Source organism: Corythoichthys intestinalis, chromosome 22, assembly GCF_030265065.1.
Source record: "Corythoichthys intestinalis isolate RoL2023-P3 chromosome 22, ASM3026506v1, whole genome shotgun sequence".
NCBI classification, from domain to species: Eukaryota; Metazoa; Chordata; class Actinopteri; order Syngnathiformes; family Syngnathidae; genus Corythoichthys; species Corythoichthys intestinalis.
This window is the reverse complement of record NC_080416.1, coordinates 6,441,252-6,456,503: the sequence shown is the minus strand read 5'-3', so window position 1 is coordinate 6,456,503 and position 15,252 is coordinate 6,441,252. Positions and strand designations below refer to the sequence as shown.

Sequence of the window (15,252 nt, the reverse complement as noted above, 5' to 3'; positions counted from 1 at the left end):
TCGGGGGCTGCATTTCCAAATAACTCCAAGGGCTTTCAAAATAGGCAAAATAACCTGTGACGAATTGCGTCAAATCAAAATGGCTGATTTCCTGTATCTTTTCAATCATGTCTTCTTGAGACTTTTTCATGGGTTTACACATGTCCACCAACTCTAATAATGTCATGTCAAACTGGCTTCAGGGGCTGAATTTCCCCCCCAAAATTACTAAATTTTGTCTTCTATGGCATGTCCTAGACAGCCTAAACTTTTTAACTCACTGTCTACCATTGACGGCACTTGACGTCCAATCCATTTGAAGTGGGAGGGTGGCAGCGAATTAACATTCGTTCATTCGCTGCCACCCTCCCACTTCAAATGGATTGGACGTCTACTAGTGATGAACTTTCAAATTTCTCATTTTATTTTAGCCGCATAATTGGACGTCAATCATCCTCAATGGCACTGAACAAGTTAAGATAAGCACCTCTGTATACTCCTTGTATCGCCGGTTGACCTCAGCGATGCTCTCCTTGGTCGCCTTGGTGGAGGGCGAGGAGGTGAAGGCCTGCTTCATGCGGCTCGCGCCATCGCGAAGGCGGCTCTGGATGCAGAAAGCCTCGTACAGCTCGTCTACCTACGTAAATACAAGCAATTTCTTTTAACAAATGCGCACTTATATTGACGTGAAATCTTTTTGGGTGGAGCGGAAATGTAAAATGACATTGTTTCAACTGAAAAATGCAGGAGGAGAACAGTAGCGATGACGCAACTCTTTCATGGAGGTGGTAAAGCGATGAGTCAGCGCTTATGTAAACCCCCCCGCGCGAACCCCGTCCTCCCTAAGCCAGCTGGGCCCAGGCCACGTCTGACAGTCTGCAGCGTGCGCCGCATGTGTACGCAGCTGTTACGCTGGCATACAAACCCAATGCAAAAAAACACATAAAAAAGTAAATCCGTAAAAAAGAAAAAAAATGATGATTAAGAAAAATTACATATTAAAAACAATGAGAAAAATTCAACTTACGATGCCAAACTATTAAACCAGAAAAAAAAAAGAATACAAGGTAATCAAATATTTCAAAAATATTTTCAATAATTATAAAAATACAAAATAATGTAAAAAAATGAATACAAGGTAATCAAATATTTTAAAAATATTTTCAATAATTATAAAAATACAAAATAATGTAAAATAAATAAATAAATAAATAAATAATTGCAATTTTAAAAAAAAACTATTTATATACAAATTACAAACATACAAAACAATATATATTGGGGGGGAAAAAAGTCCAGAAAAACAAATAAAAAAAATAAATACAATATTATTAAATAATTGAAAAAAAAAAAAAAATCAAATTCATATCTGTTTACAAACTTTACATTTAACAAATATACATCAAAAAGTATTGGGGGAATACATGAAAAACATTAAAAATAATAACAATAAAAAATAACTAAATATATAAAATTGAAAAATACAACTTAAAATTGGAAAATAAAAAAAAGGAAAACATTTTTTAAAAAATTAAAGGATTTCAAAATAAAATACGAAATAAATAAAATAAATAAATTAAAATTATTTATGATTTTAAAAAAATGAAATAAATAAAAACAAGGAATTCAATAATAATTTCTCCCTTTTTAAAAATGTACTATTGAAAATGTTTCTATATTTGTTTTTTATTTTAGGATTTGCTCATTTTTAACTGCATTTTTCAATTAAATTTTCTGCAATTACAATTTCTTCAGTAATACTGTTTTAATGTACTTATTTATTATTATTATTATAGTATTATTATGCTTTATGTATATTTGTTAAATGTAAATAACTGCAAACTATAAAAACTAAGACAAAATATTTTATGAAATGGCAAAATTTCAATAATTTATATATTTTGTATCTGCTTCAATCATCATACTGTATCAGTAATCACATCATGAGCCAATCATCAGCCAACGGAAAATAAAACTTTTGTGCCGCAATCAGACGTCACATTTAAGCACACAGGAGCTAATCACATTAGCTGCAGGTAAAGCGATTCTCCTTATAAACATGTCAAAACGCTTGCTTCGATAGGATTTAGACGCTCGTTCATCTCACTCTAATCGGCGCAAGACGGATTTGGAGCGCCGCTGCCAAAATCCTCTTAAACGTATCAACGTCATCCTCAACACACACACTGTTGAAAACACACACATGAACAAAAATACACACAAGATTATAAAACTAGGCGGGTCACATCAAACATCAACAAGGGTTTGGGGGTCGACAAGCGCATTCAAGACGGATGACTATATTAACACTTTCAGGGAGTTACAACTATTCAAACGTTGACACTTATTAACACCTATATTGTGACTATTTTTGGTCATTAAAAAAAACGAAATATTAGCTATATACTAAATTAATGTAATTAAAATGGATAAAAACAGAAATGCACACTGTTTATGGCTCCAAATAACACTCTAAAATTGATTTTTCTTTTGTCATCGAATGCCATTGACAACAACAGACGTCCAATTCATTTAAACCGAAGAAAATGTTCAACTTTCAGTAGCGTCGTCAAGGCAGCCAGTGAGTTCAATGAGTGCATTATTAGCGTTAAATTAAACCATTACGCATGCATGAAAGGCTTAAACCTCGTGTTTTGCATTCACGTCAGCTTTGATGGAGTATAACGAGTCCAAAATGAGCTCATCCTGACATTTCAGTCAAGAAAAAAAATCTACAGACAAACACGCGTACGCATTTAGTCTCAGGGGGGCCGTGTAGCAGCTGCACTTGAATCTCTCATTACTGGATTAACATATAACACACAAGAAGGTGCTGATTGGCTGTTGACATGTCAAAGCTCATAGCAGCTGGCACGCAAAATTGAACATTAATATCTGGCTACGTTCAACGTCCATTCGCCCCCCAATTAAAACCGATTGGATATCGAGCACCATCAATGGCAGCCAAAGAGTGTCCTATCAAGGGTTTAAAAAGTATTATCCAGTTAGAGTTGGATTTTACAATGTATATTAGTGGTGTGACAGTGGCGGAAGAAATGTGAACACGGCCCACGTGCGATAAGTAAAAACGGGCCCCCCCAAGGTGAACATCCGGTGGGTGGGTTACTTAGGGGTTGATTATTCGCGGGCCCCTCCACACTTTCCAGGCCCTTCAAGATGATCATCTGATGTGTGGGGTGGTGCTAATGGAAATTTTTATGCAGCCAACAACCAATCAAGCAAGAGGTTGGGGGTGTGTAAGAGATATTTTAACCTTTAAACGCTATATTTCAGCTTCGAGCATCATATTACCTTTCTGTTTGACCCTCCCCTCGCCCAACCATGCCCACAAACCGGTAAACACTTTAATACCAGTGTTGTTTTCGTCAACAATAATGATAATGAAAATATTTCATCAAGGAAGATTTTTTTCACGACGATGTCTAAAACATGTCTCGGGAGACCAAAACATGACAAGATGCTAACTGTCGTCTGGTGAAAATTCACCATAGTTTCCGTCATACATTCACAATGTGTGATATTTCTTATCGTATGTATAGTTAGCACGCATCTTAGCAGTGTTTGATCGTGTCACTCATGCGATGTGCTGCACCTGTCCCCGACCCACACACAGGCTTACACAGGTGATTAGGCGTGTGCCCATTCCGGGCTTCTTTTGTGAAACGTGACAGGTGCTGCTTTGTTAGTTTTGTTTTCTTATCTTGGCTATGCCGTGTTGCTTTCGCCTTTCATAGACTTCATAATGATATTGACGGGGTGCGGTGCCGATTAATAGAGGGCCTGCATTGTTGGCGTGGCCTTCAAAGCTGACCCAGTGGATTCAGAGACAGCTTTTTTCGATGAAAATTCTTCCCTAAATTCTTTATAGATATGGACGTAAAACAGTCTTGATTCTTGTTTAAAAGCAAAAAAAAAAAAAAAAAAAAGTGCAGTTAGCATTTATTTTACGTAAATATGTCGAAGTACGATGCTAGTCTGTTAGTCGATTTGGCGCCCGCCTTATGTAAACAGAGCTTTTCTGGTTAAAATTCTTGTAAATAAATATTTAAATCCCTGAATTCTTTATAGATATGGACACAAAATAGTCTTGATTCTTGGTTAAAAGCAAAAAAAAAAAAAAAACCATGCAGTTAGCATCTATTTTACATAAATATGTCGAAATACGATGCTAGTCAATGTGGCAGCCGCTATATGTAAACAGAGCTTTTCCAATGAAAATTCTTGTGAATAAATGCTTAAATCCCTGGATTCTCTATAGATAAGGACTTAAGACAGTCTCGATTCCTGGTTAAAAGCAAAAAAAAAGTTAGCAGTTAGCATTTATTTTACGTAAATTTTCAAAGTACGATGCTAGTCTTTTAGTCAATGTGGTGGCAGCCTTACAACAAAGAGCTTGAAAATTCTTGTGAAAAAAATGCTTAAATCCCCAAATTCTTTATAGTTTTGAACGTAAAATATGTCTTGATTCTTTGTTAAAAGAGCAAAAAACCTGGCAGTTAGCATTTATTTTATATAAATATGTCGAGAATGATGCTAGTCTGTTAGACAATGTGGCGGCAGCCTTACAATAAAGAGCTTTTTATGTTGAAAATTCTGGTGAAAAAACAAAATTACCTTGAATCCTTGAACAAATCACTCCTGAGACAATCCTTCCTGTTTGTATCCGGGACAGCTTTCATACTTTTTCAACCTAAATCTGGCGTTGGATCGTTGCATGTGTCGCCTCGACCAACTGCGAATAACTGAAGCGGATTGTGGGATGGCCCCCTACTGTGAAGGTCAAATCTGACCCGTCAATATCATTATGAAGTCTATGAGCCTTTATAGGTCCGTGCTGAGTGATCATCACACACTAAACTAACTTCTAGCATTAGCATAGCGTTTGCATTAGCATTTTGCGCAGTGACTCTGTGTGTTCTTAAACTCTTGGAAAACTTTTTACATACAGTTAGTTCATGGCGTCCAGGTGAATTTTATTTATTGCAAATGTGCGGTTTTCCTGCTGAGTGTGTATTATCATCATGAAGATGTTGATGTCCTTGTAGACACTACAATTATGTGTTCGTCCGTCAATGTTTATTCGAAATTGTTGGAAACCTTTTATTTATTTATTCAACGACTAAAACTTTTGAATAGGGCTGTCAAAATTATCGCGTTAACGGGCGTTAATTAATTTTTTAATCACGTTAAAATATTTGACACAATTAACGCAGATGCCCCGCTCAGACAGATTTAAATGACAGTACAGTGAAACACTCACTTGTTGTGTTTTATGGAGTTTTGCAGCCCTCTGCTGGCGCTTGGGTGCGACTGATTTTATAGGCTTCAGCACCCATGAACATTGTGTAAGTAATTATTGACATCAACAATGGCAGGTTACGTTTTTCTTTTAAGAACTACAAGTCTTTCTATCCATGGATGGCTTTAACAGAATGTTAATAATGTTAATGCCATTTTTATTGTTATAATAAACAAATACAGTCCTTATGTAACTTATGTTGAATGTATGTATATATCCATCTTGTGTCTTATGGTTCCATTCCAACAATAATTTACAGAAAAATATGGCACATTTTATAGATGGTTTGAATTGCGATTAATTACGATTAATTAATTTTTAAGCTGTAATTAAGTCGATTAAAATTTTTAATCGTTTGACAGCCCTACTTTTGAAGTTTATAAATGAAAACATGTTGAGAATCGTCGACTAGAACTAGACGAAATTTGTCTGGTTTTTCGTTGACTTAAACAAGACGAAGACAAACACATTTTGAAATAACTACAATATGACTAAGACTAATAAGTATTTTCGTCCAAAACAGTAAGACGAAGACAAAAATTAAAAGGGCTGCTAAAAACATTGTTTAACACAATATTACAGTTCCGTACATTATCGTACTATTCTGTTTGACCCTCCCAACGCACAACCACTCCCATTACAGCAGCAAACTGGGCAAATCTGGGTGCCGCCGCACTTCCAGCACTCCCCTAAGGTCCGCCCCTGTTCAATAACCCAAAATCAACAGGAGTCGACCTGTAAATTTCCCAAAATCAACAGGAAATGACATGAAATGACCCCAAAATGAACTCATTGGCTGCCATTGACGGCCATAGATATCCAAGCCGTTTGAAGTTGAATGTTCATTTGCTGCCGCCCTCCCAGTTCAAATGGATTGGACGTATACGAGTGATAAACTCATTTAAATTCACAGTGTAAAATCATTTCCTGACCTATAGTATGTAACGATAACTGTTGTATCGCCATATCGTGAGGTCATTGTTAACGTGAGCCTTGTATCACAAGAGGTTCTCACTCGAAATGTCTACATGAAACAATCTTATATATTCAAGTGTTTTTTTTAAAAAAAAAAAGATATGTATCCTCTCAGGTCCCTCTTTTTGTTTTTTGAAAACTTTTTTTCCCTGACCTCCTTCCTAAAAATTCACACGTGAGTCGTTGCGTTTCTATTTTTGCGCCAGGAGAACAGAAGACGATTCATTCGCGCTCTTCACAAAGCCTTTCAGTGTTTGTTTTTAACGCCTCGTGACCACACGCACTCACTTCCCCCCCAACCGACTCTTTTTCAAATTCTCCTTTTCTCCCTTGAGGACTTGGTTTTTCTCCTGACCAGGAAGACCTTATCATTGGCCGGCGGGGTGCTCGCAAGCGAATTAAAAGCACACGCCCCCGCTTAGATTCCTCCCGTTGAAAAGCTGGCCTTCCGGTAGCCATGGCAACCCCGGAAGAGCACGAGCGCGCCGTTGTCAGGTCTGATTGGCCGAGAGGCGACGACACGCGCGTGACAAAAGGGAAGTTGAGCGACCTTGAAGATGATGAACGCACGTCTCAAGGAAAAAAAAAAAAAGGAGGACAAAAGAAAAACTGGCAACCGAAACGTCTCGGCGTCCTAGTTTCTCTTCAGAAATTACAAAACGTTGTACTTTGGAAGGAGAATAATTGTATAATCTGCGCAATCTGGATTTTTCTTCAACATAAATAAGACTCAAAACAGGTGACCTTAAAATACTAAATAATATTGTCATTTTAACTCTTTCAACCCTAAACCACCAAATAATTGACAGCAAATTAAAATTCTTTAACGAGCCACTAAAGTTTCCTTTTTTAAAAATAATATTTTTCACAACCTTGGATGCCATTTTACCTGTTTCTCATTAATATGCATCCGCCTGGAGTTAATTTGCATACTCTTTGCTCTGATTGGCCGTCAGTGAAGTGGGTGTGTCTTTAATGGTCATTGGAACAAACTACATAATTCAAAATATTATTTTGCTAAATTTGTATCATATTTCTATGATACTTTAGGTTTTTTCAGGGGGAAAAATATATTGTTTAAAATTCATGTATCAAATATGGCCACATAGTTAATACTACTATAAAAATTTAAAGTAGTCATTATAAAATAGTAAAATAAATGGTAACACTTTATAATAACTATCCGTTTACTAGTTAATAGATCATTAGTAAACTGCTGATAAATGATTTATTGTTGATTTGTGAAGTATTTGTTAACAGTTTGTTAAGCATTTACAGGGTGTTCTTAACCTGAAGCACAGTTTGTGTAGAAACGTTTCAAGTTTTTGTGTGTAACGTTTGGCATTTCTATCTTTTCAGGTAAGAAATGCTGTTCACTTTAAAAGAAAAGGCATTTTGATAGGGCATTTTGCAGGCAGCGCTCATGTTGAACATTTATGAAAATCTGCCATAGAACCAACAAATATTTGTACTTTTCTTTGTATATTTAACAAATAAAACTTATGACCTTCAACATAAAGTGTATATAGTTTTATTAAGATGCATCAACTAGCATGGGCATTTAGAATGGGGTCAACCATATTGGAACACCCTGTAAATGCTTAACAAACTGTTAACAAATACTTCACAAATCAACAAATCCTTTATCCACAGTTTACTAACGAGTTATTAACTAGTAAAAAAGATAGTTATTATGAAGTGTTACCAAATAAGGTAGCAATCAAAGCAATAAAAACATTAGAATGAGAATTTTTTTAATATCGTAAAATAAATTAATTCTTTAAATCTATAAAACATACCCTATGAACTCATTGGCTGCCATTGACTGCAATAGACATCCAATCCAACCTAACTGTTCAAATGTATTTGATGTCTATTACTGTCAATATGCAGTGATTCAGTGAATGAGTTAAAACATCAAAGACATAGTACATAAAAATTAAAGCTTTTTACCTTGCTCATGTGAAACTCAAGCCGCCTCATGTACCTCTCGATGGCTTTGATTTGCTGCAATAAAAAAAAAAAAATCCTGTAACCCTTAGTTACCTTTTTGCTAGTTTAAAACATCTAAACCCCCAGTTAAATACATATCATTTAACAAAATTAGCACTTATGTGTATATATACTTCAGATCCTGATTTCTTTTCCTGGCTTCACTCACCTTGTCAAGATCATAGAGCACGCCCTGCAAAGACACAAACACAATACCATGACTCCACGGTCTATTATTATTATTATTACAATGGTCGTTTGCAGTTGAGTCACGACTGGCGATTATCTTAAGGTTTTTTGACTCACCAGCCGCGAGTTCCTCTTCATGTCCTTCATGAGCAACGTTAGCTTGTCCAACTCTGTCTGGTGCACCTCCAGGTATTCTCTAGCAAAGACACATTAGGTACATTAAAGAGCATATGAAAGGAGAAAAAAAGTCTTAAATAGCATTATAATGTGAATTAGAATCATATTTTGAGACGATTCGACTATAAACAACAATTTAGGAAAGCGCAAATGACGAGAAATTAAGTCTTTTAATCTGCCGGTTAGCCACGCCTACCATTATAGGGCTCAAGCGTCCCCAACAGGTGGATGACGTCTGCGGGAGACTAGGCTCATCGGTTTTACTATACAGCCCATTGAGGGGGAATTATTCAGAACGAGGAAAACGTGACGAAGAGAGCCGCAAAATGTCATTGTTTCAGTCTCTCTACTCCAATATTTTTACAGGATATTCTTTTTATCCAAGTATTTTTCCCCAATAGCGGAATAAATGGCTTGAGAAGGACCAGTCAACCCGTCGAGGGGGAACTATTCACAACGAGGAAAACGCGATGAAGAGATCTGCAAAATGTCATTTTTTCTGTCTCTTTACTTCAATATTTTTACAGGATATTCTTTTTAGCCAAGTATTTTCTCCAACTGCTAAACAAATGGCATGGTCATGACAAATAAAAGTTTTGTGCTAAATGGAATATGAAATAATAAAAATACACTTATTCAAAATTACTCCATAATGGTCAAAACTGTCGACTTCACCTTTACTGTCGCACCTCCCGAACGATATTTTATGACACCTAAATCGGACATATGTCATTTCCCTTCCCCGACTTCTGAGAATGTAAACAAACCAAGAGGCGTGACAGCTAGCCGACATGCTAGCCCGAAACGAGTGATGTTTCAAAGTCTTCGAAGCGGAAAATCACACATAACTAGCCCGGATTATTTGACATGACGACTGGGTTGTCGATTGTCTTCGCGGATCGGCAAACCGAAATTCTTCAGATAACCAACGTAATTTTGACCATGTCGGTAAATTCGGTAATTTAATAAAACAAGAAAATGTAGTCTTTTCATCCCACTTTGACTCTGTGTTGTTCGGCTACGTTCATTCCCCTTTAAGAAAGCAGTCAGTGTGCTTACGTATGAAGTCACGTGGTTATCAGGAACTCAAACAAATAGAAGCCCCGTAGGCTAGCCGCTAGTGTCTATCACTACGTGATAGAGTCAGGCTTAAGGGAGCTTCGCCAAACTTTCACCCGACTTTAAATACACTCTTGGCGGCCTCCAAACGGGCTTTCACACGCTTACCTCCTTGATTCTCACGATTTCAGGAGAGGGTGCTTTCTTCTGGTAGCCAGGCCACAGGCTAATGCTAGCGGCTAACGCTATAAAATGAACGTGATGGACTCTGATAGCGGCTCTAACCTTGTCAAAACGGCTTAACTTAATGAGTGCATTGGGCACGGACTGCATCTAGTAATTAGTATGTCGCGTTATTTTTTATCTGTGTGATTTCTTTGTAAATATTTTTAATTGAAATCTGGTAAATAAATCAACGAGAAACAGTTCATTTGTATTTCACACATTTATTCAGATTTTCAAATTAGACAACAGTCCGCTTGGGTGAATTTATCGTCATTTATCGTTATCGAGGTAAATCTGCTCAATTTATCGTGATACGTACTTAAGGCCATATCGCCCAACCATATGTCAGACGTCTGAGTCTGTACCTCAGTCATACAAGGCGACAGTCCAGCCAGACCCAATTCTGCCATCAGAGGGCAGTGTATCCTCCACCATTAAACAAAATACAATACTTTCAGATCTATTGCATAGTTATTTTGGGGTACTTAAAGGGTTAATTCCGACTAATGCGGAAACGCGGGTTATGTTGCCAGCGTAGGAACGGAATTCTTTCGTAACCTGCGGACTACCTGTACATGACAATGATATTTTTTTAAAAATTTCAATGCGTAATTTTGTGTTACTCACTCCAGGCCTCGTTTAAGTGCCGTGTAAACGTCTTCCAATCTTCCGGGTTGAGGTTCTCTGGACGCGGCGCCAGCGCCGCCCTTGTGGCTGGACAGGTGGGGTTTCTTGGGTTTAGACGCCGGTTTCTTCTGCGGCACCGAGTTGCCCATGAACGAGTTACACCTAAAAGCAGCACAAACACACAAATATTCACTTATTCTCTGTCGTTGACTGCAATACAAGACGTTTTATCTACTAGTATTTGGACTTGGATGGGCTGGCGACAATTTAGGTTGTGGGACTCTTTTGAACCCCTAAATTTCAAAATGTCTGCCCAAAAGTTTTTTTTCCTTTTTTTTTTTTTTTGGGATAAACAAACATACGCGATGATTTCCTTCTTTCTTTTTCTCTTTCCTTTCTTGTGACATTGATTTTAATGTTGATGATGATGATGTTGATGATGATGATGACAATAAAAAAATTCAAATTTATATGTATTGAAGTTCAATATAAAGTTGAGGATTGCAGATATTTTATTATGTCTGCAGTAGATATTAGAGTTCCTTAGACTCAGCATTAATATTACAAATGTTATATGCTGTATCTCAAGACACATAATATATACAGGAATGTACTCGGGACCAAAATATCCACAATCCCCAGCTTTATATTCAACTTGAACGATTCAAACTCAAAGCATTTTGCGTAATAAAGGGAATTAAAACTCATTCTTTGGGGTAAACATCTTAAAAATGTGGCTGCCGCAAACAACGACAGTGTAGCTCAGCCTCTGTCTCGCATATTCTAGTTCCTAAAAAGACGGCAAATAATTGATGTTGCGCTTCCGTAAAAAGAAAAACTGCTGTACATTATTAAGCGTACAAGCGTGTGAGTCCACGCGTGTGTAGCCATGTGCAGAATGTGAAGAATCGCGTGTGCGTCAAGACCCACAAGCTGAGCGTGCGTGACCCCCCTGGAGGCTGGCCTACATTCCGAGCGGCTCGGACGGACCGGCGAACGCCGCCGCCGCGTTTTGACTCGTTCGGGGCGTCGCGGCGCTGCTCGTCAACGCTTAAGGAAATGTCAGCTAAATCGGAAATGAGCGCAAAGGGGGGCGGCGGGAGATGAACGTGACCTAAAATGGAACGATGGCACCGAAGGAAGCCTGCGTTTCTTATGTACTCATGAATATTGTTATGCTTGTTGCAACTACAATGCTAATATGCTAGTCAAAGTTTTCCAATAGACCGTAATTTTCCACTGGAATAGTGTCTATATTAACTCATTGGCTGCTATTGACGGCGCTAGTTCATTGTAGAGGTGGGAATCGTTGGGCTGCTAACGATTCGATTACGATTCAGATGCTCCGATTCGATTATAAATCGATTATTGATGCATCCCCAAGCTATTAGTGGCTTTTAATGTTTCGTACATTAGTTATAAAAACTGTACAAAAATCCTCTCAGGCTTAAATAAACTACTATTTCAGTATCAAGTTAACAGTTAATAACAGTAAATAAAATACTCAAGTCCCCATTCTGTATCAGCAGCTTTAAACTACATTCAATTAATTTAATGTTGTGAATCAACCGTTAAAGTTGTGAAAATTGCTCCCGTTATCCCATAATTTCCCTTTCGTCTACTTTCGACATGTCAAAGTTTTAAAACTGTTTCATCATTTAATTATAGATTCAAGTCAAAATTTTGCCGATTTAGGAGTATTTTAGATAAAAAGTTAATTAGGTTCGCTACAACAGAGTCTTCTGGAGAAGTCTACTGCTTTAAGATGGCGGCTGTTTACTAACGCCGGCAACTCTGTCATTTCGAATCTAACGCAGCCGTCGTCTGTCATTTTGCATCTAGTTCTACATATATGCGATACAGTATCTACCGTAGCCGTATATGGCCGTATGTTTGTAGCAACTAGCAACTGGGCATTGTTTGTAGCGGCTGTCGGCCGCAGTCAGGTATTATTGTTTTGTTTTTTTTAACTAGCGGCATGAGTTGAACATCATATTTACTCTCGGTCCGTTCCTCATTGCGTCCTGAAGACTGCGCCGACTGTGTTTTAGTTACGCTTTACCTAGTATAATTCAATAATCGGAATTTGGATGTTTGTGAATCGTTCTCGAATTTTCTATGGCTGAATCGCGAATAATCTAAGAATCAGAAATTTCGAAGCGCCTCTAGTTCATTGAATGTCTATCATTGTCAATGTCAGGCAAAGAGTTAAGATAGATTCCTTTGTTTGCAGGAATGTTGCAAAATTATAGTGTTGGTGTATTTACAGAAATGTTGCACTGAAATATTCTCCTAGTCTGTGAGGAAGACAAACGTTTTGGACAGATTGTCCACGACAGTGTAAAAAAAAACTAAACACTGTACACTTTTCAATCCTGAATTAGCTTGTTTTTGTCTTTTTAATAGTTGTGTTACACAATATCGTAAATTGATTTCCTGACCCGTGTATCAATTAGCGTCATCCTGTTGACATATTTTTGCACCAAAGTTCACCTGATTTCGAGGATCTGTCAGACATGATCACTCTTGCATGATGCTATCTCGCGTTAGCTTCCCACGACAGTTAACTGTACTTAAGTACATTTTTGTGTATCTGTACTTTAGTATAAATATGAGGTGGTCATTTTTATACTTCACTACATTTTACAGCACGTATCTGTACTTTTTACTCCACAAATTTCCAAATTGTCGCCTTCGTTACACGTTACTTTTGTTTGTTTTCTGTTTTTTTTCTCATTGTGAATTCATAGTTTCGTTTAATGCCTCTGGCGCAATCGATAACACTCATGCAACTATACCGTAATTGAGCACCAGAGGCAGCAACACGAGTACAAGCAAGATTAGGTAGGTGAGCAAGATATTGACCAATTAAAAACCGACAGTGAGAGCAGCGCAACTTCAGATGGGTACTGAACACTACTGTACAGTAAGTGGCGGTATGCACCTCATAATTGCTTGCAATCCGCCATTAAATTAAGTTTTAGAGTTCTTGAGTTTGTTAAGTTTCCATTTATAGTGCAGTCAATTTTATTGCTTGTTTTTTGTGATCTGCAAAGTTTTAAATAAAACTGTTCTTTCATTGAATATTGACTCAGATATCTGTATGCATATTAAAAAATTAAATACGTATATTACATTTTTTGCATCGGGAGAAAATACTTTTAATTTTTACTTGTAAATTTTAAAGCAAGTACTTTTGTACTTTTACTTACATATTTTTTTGCACCTTATCTGTATCTTTTACCTAAGTAAAAAAAAAAAAAAAAAATGAGCCAACTGTACTTCCACCACTGCCGGCAGTGTTTACTAGCGCCGTTTCCTGCTGCTTTTGGATGTTGGGTAAGACAAAACTTTTTTAATCGTGATGACCGTATTTTTCGGACTATAAGTCGCACCAGCCAAAAAATATACAATGGAGAGGAGGCATCTAAGTCGCATTTTTTGGAGGGAAATTTATATGATAAAATCCAACACCAAGAACAGACATGTCATCTTGAAAGGGAATTTAAAATGAAGATAAAAGAATAACAGGCTGAAAAAGTTTACGGTATGATAACGTTACATGACGCATTAACAACGAACTAAGAATGTGCCCGGTATATTAACGTAACATAACTATTTTGAGTTATTCAAATAACTATGCCACCTAGCTATTAGCCCACGATTAGCTTTTTTTTTGTCTTCTTCATTCCAGTAAGAGTGACCTCCGCATTTCTCCAGTCCCTTACAAGCTTCTTGCCAACTCCAAACATTCTTTCTGCGGCTCAATTACCGTTGTCGGCTGCATATTTTACTACTTGCAGCTTGTAATCTGCAGAATATGATTTTCTTTTTGGTGCCATTTTGTTCAGCCCATCTCAGTTGTTTTTATAAGTTACCGCCAATGTTGAAACACAGGCCTTGAACGCCCTCATGTGGTTCAGTGGGAAAATAACATGTGAAATGATATTAAAACGTGTTAATAATTGCAAACATAAGTCGGACCTATTCTGAAAAATACGGTATTTTGTTACTTTGTAGCCGTAAAAAAAATTAATTAATACATGTTCAAAACCTGATCATTTTCACCCGATTCCGATCCTCTGAAAATGATGTGATCGGGCCCGAATCGCAGAGATTCATTTGTTCGGAAAATCTTTCTTTTGGATTGGAAACTGGAAAGCACTGTTTTCTGTAATCGCGTACCCCACGAATGCTATTTTTAGACAGTGACGTCGCCATCGTAACGTGGAAGAGGGACATTAGTGACACTCCCTCGCATACAATCCATTTTATTTCTGCTTGTTTTCTCCGGTAATCTTTCAAAAAAAGAACATGCCGATCAAACACTGCTGATATAAAACTTGTAGAAACGATGAAGGATGTTTTCTTCATACGTTTCCCGAAACCAGGAACTCGGTGGAAAAATGCGCTGACGTCCAAAAGACCAGTTTAACGCCACCAAGGTGAAGCCATTCATATTTCATATGCAGTTAACATTTTGTTGGGGACCATGGTACTACGGAGGACGAAGAGGTAAGCCATTTTGTTATTTTTACATATTTTTTCGCGTGGCGTTTTGCCGTGCTCCTTCGGTCTGGCAATTTAAGACCTGAAAAAAATTAAAATCGTATCTGACTGCCACTTTTACGTTTTCTGCTGTAGAAACACAACTTTAGTATGGGGGATGTGTAAATAAATCATAGAATTAAGATTTGTTATTAGTGAAA

At 37.3% G+C, this 15,252-nt stretch overlaps 1 protein-coding gene across 4 annotated transcripts in view; it reads right to left on the bottom strand.

The window, feature by feature from the left end:
* The window catches only part of ripor2 (RHO family interacting cell polarization regulator 2), a 60,788-nt gene that overhangs the window by 14,573 nt on the left and 30,963 nt on the right, over positions 1–15,252 (bottom strand). For all 4 annotated transcript variants that reach the window (XM_057827573.1, XM_057827572.1, XM_057827571.1 and 1 more), the window contains exons 3-7: positions 10,544–10,705; positions 8,573–8,651; positions 8,436–8,459; positions 8,228–8,281; positions 467–616 (exon numbers count right to left, since the gene is read on the bottom strand). In XM_057827573.1, the coding sequence (XP_057683556.1) occupies positions 467–616; positions 8,228–8,281; positions 8,436–8,459; positions 8,573–8,651; positions 10,544–10,705 (469 nt within the window). The remainder of the gene's footprint in view (positions 1–466; positions 617–8,227; positions 8,282–8,435; positions 8,460–8,572; positions 8,652–10,543; positions 10,706–15,252) is intronic.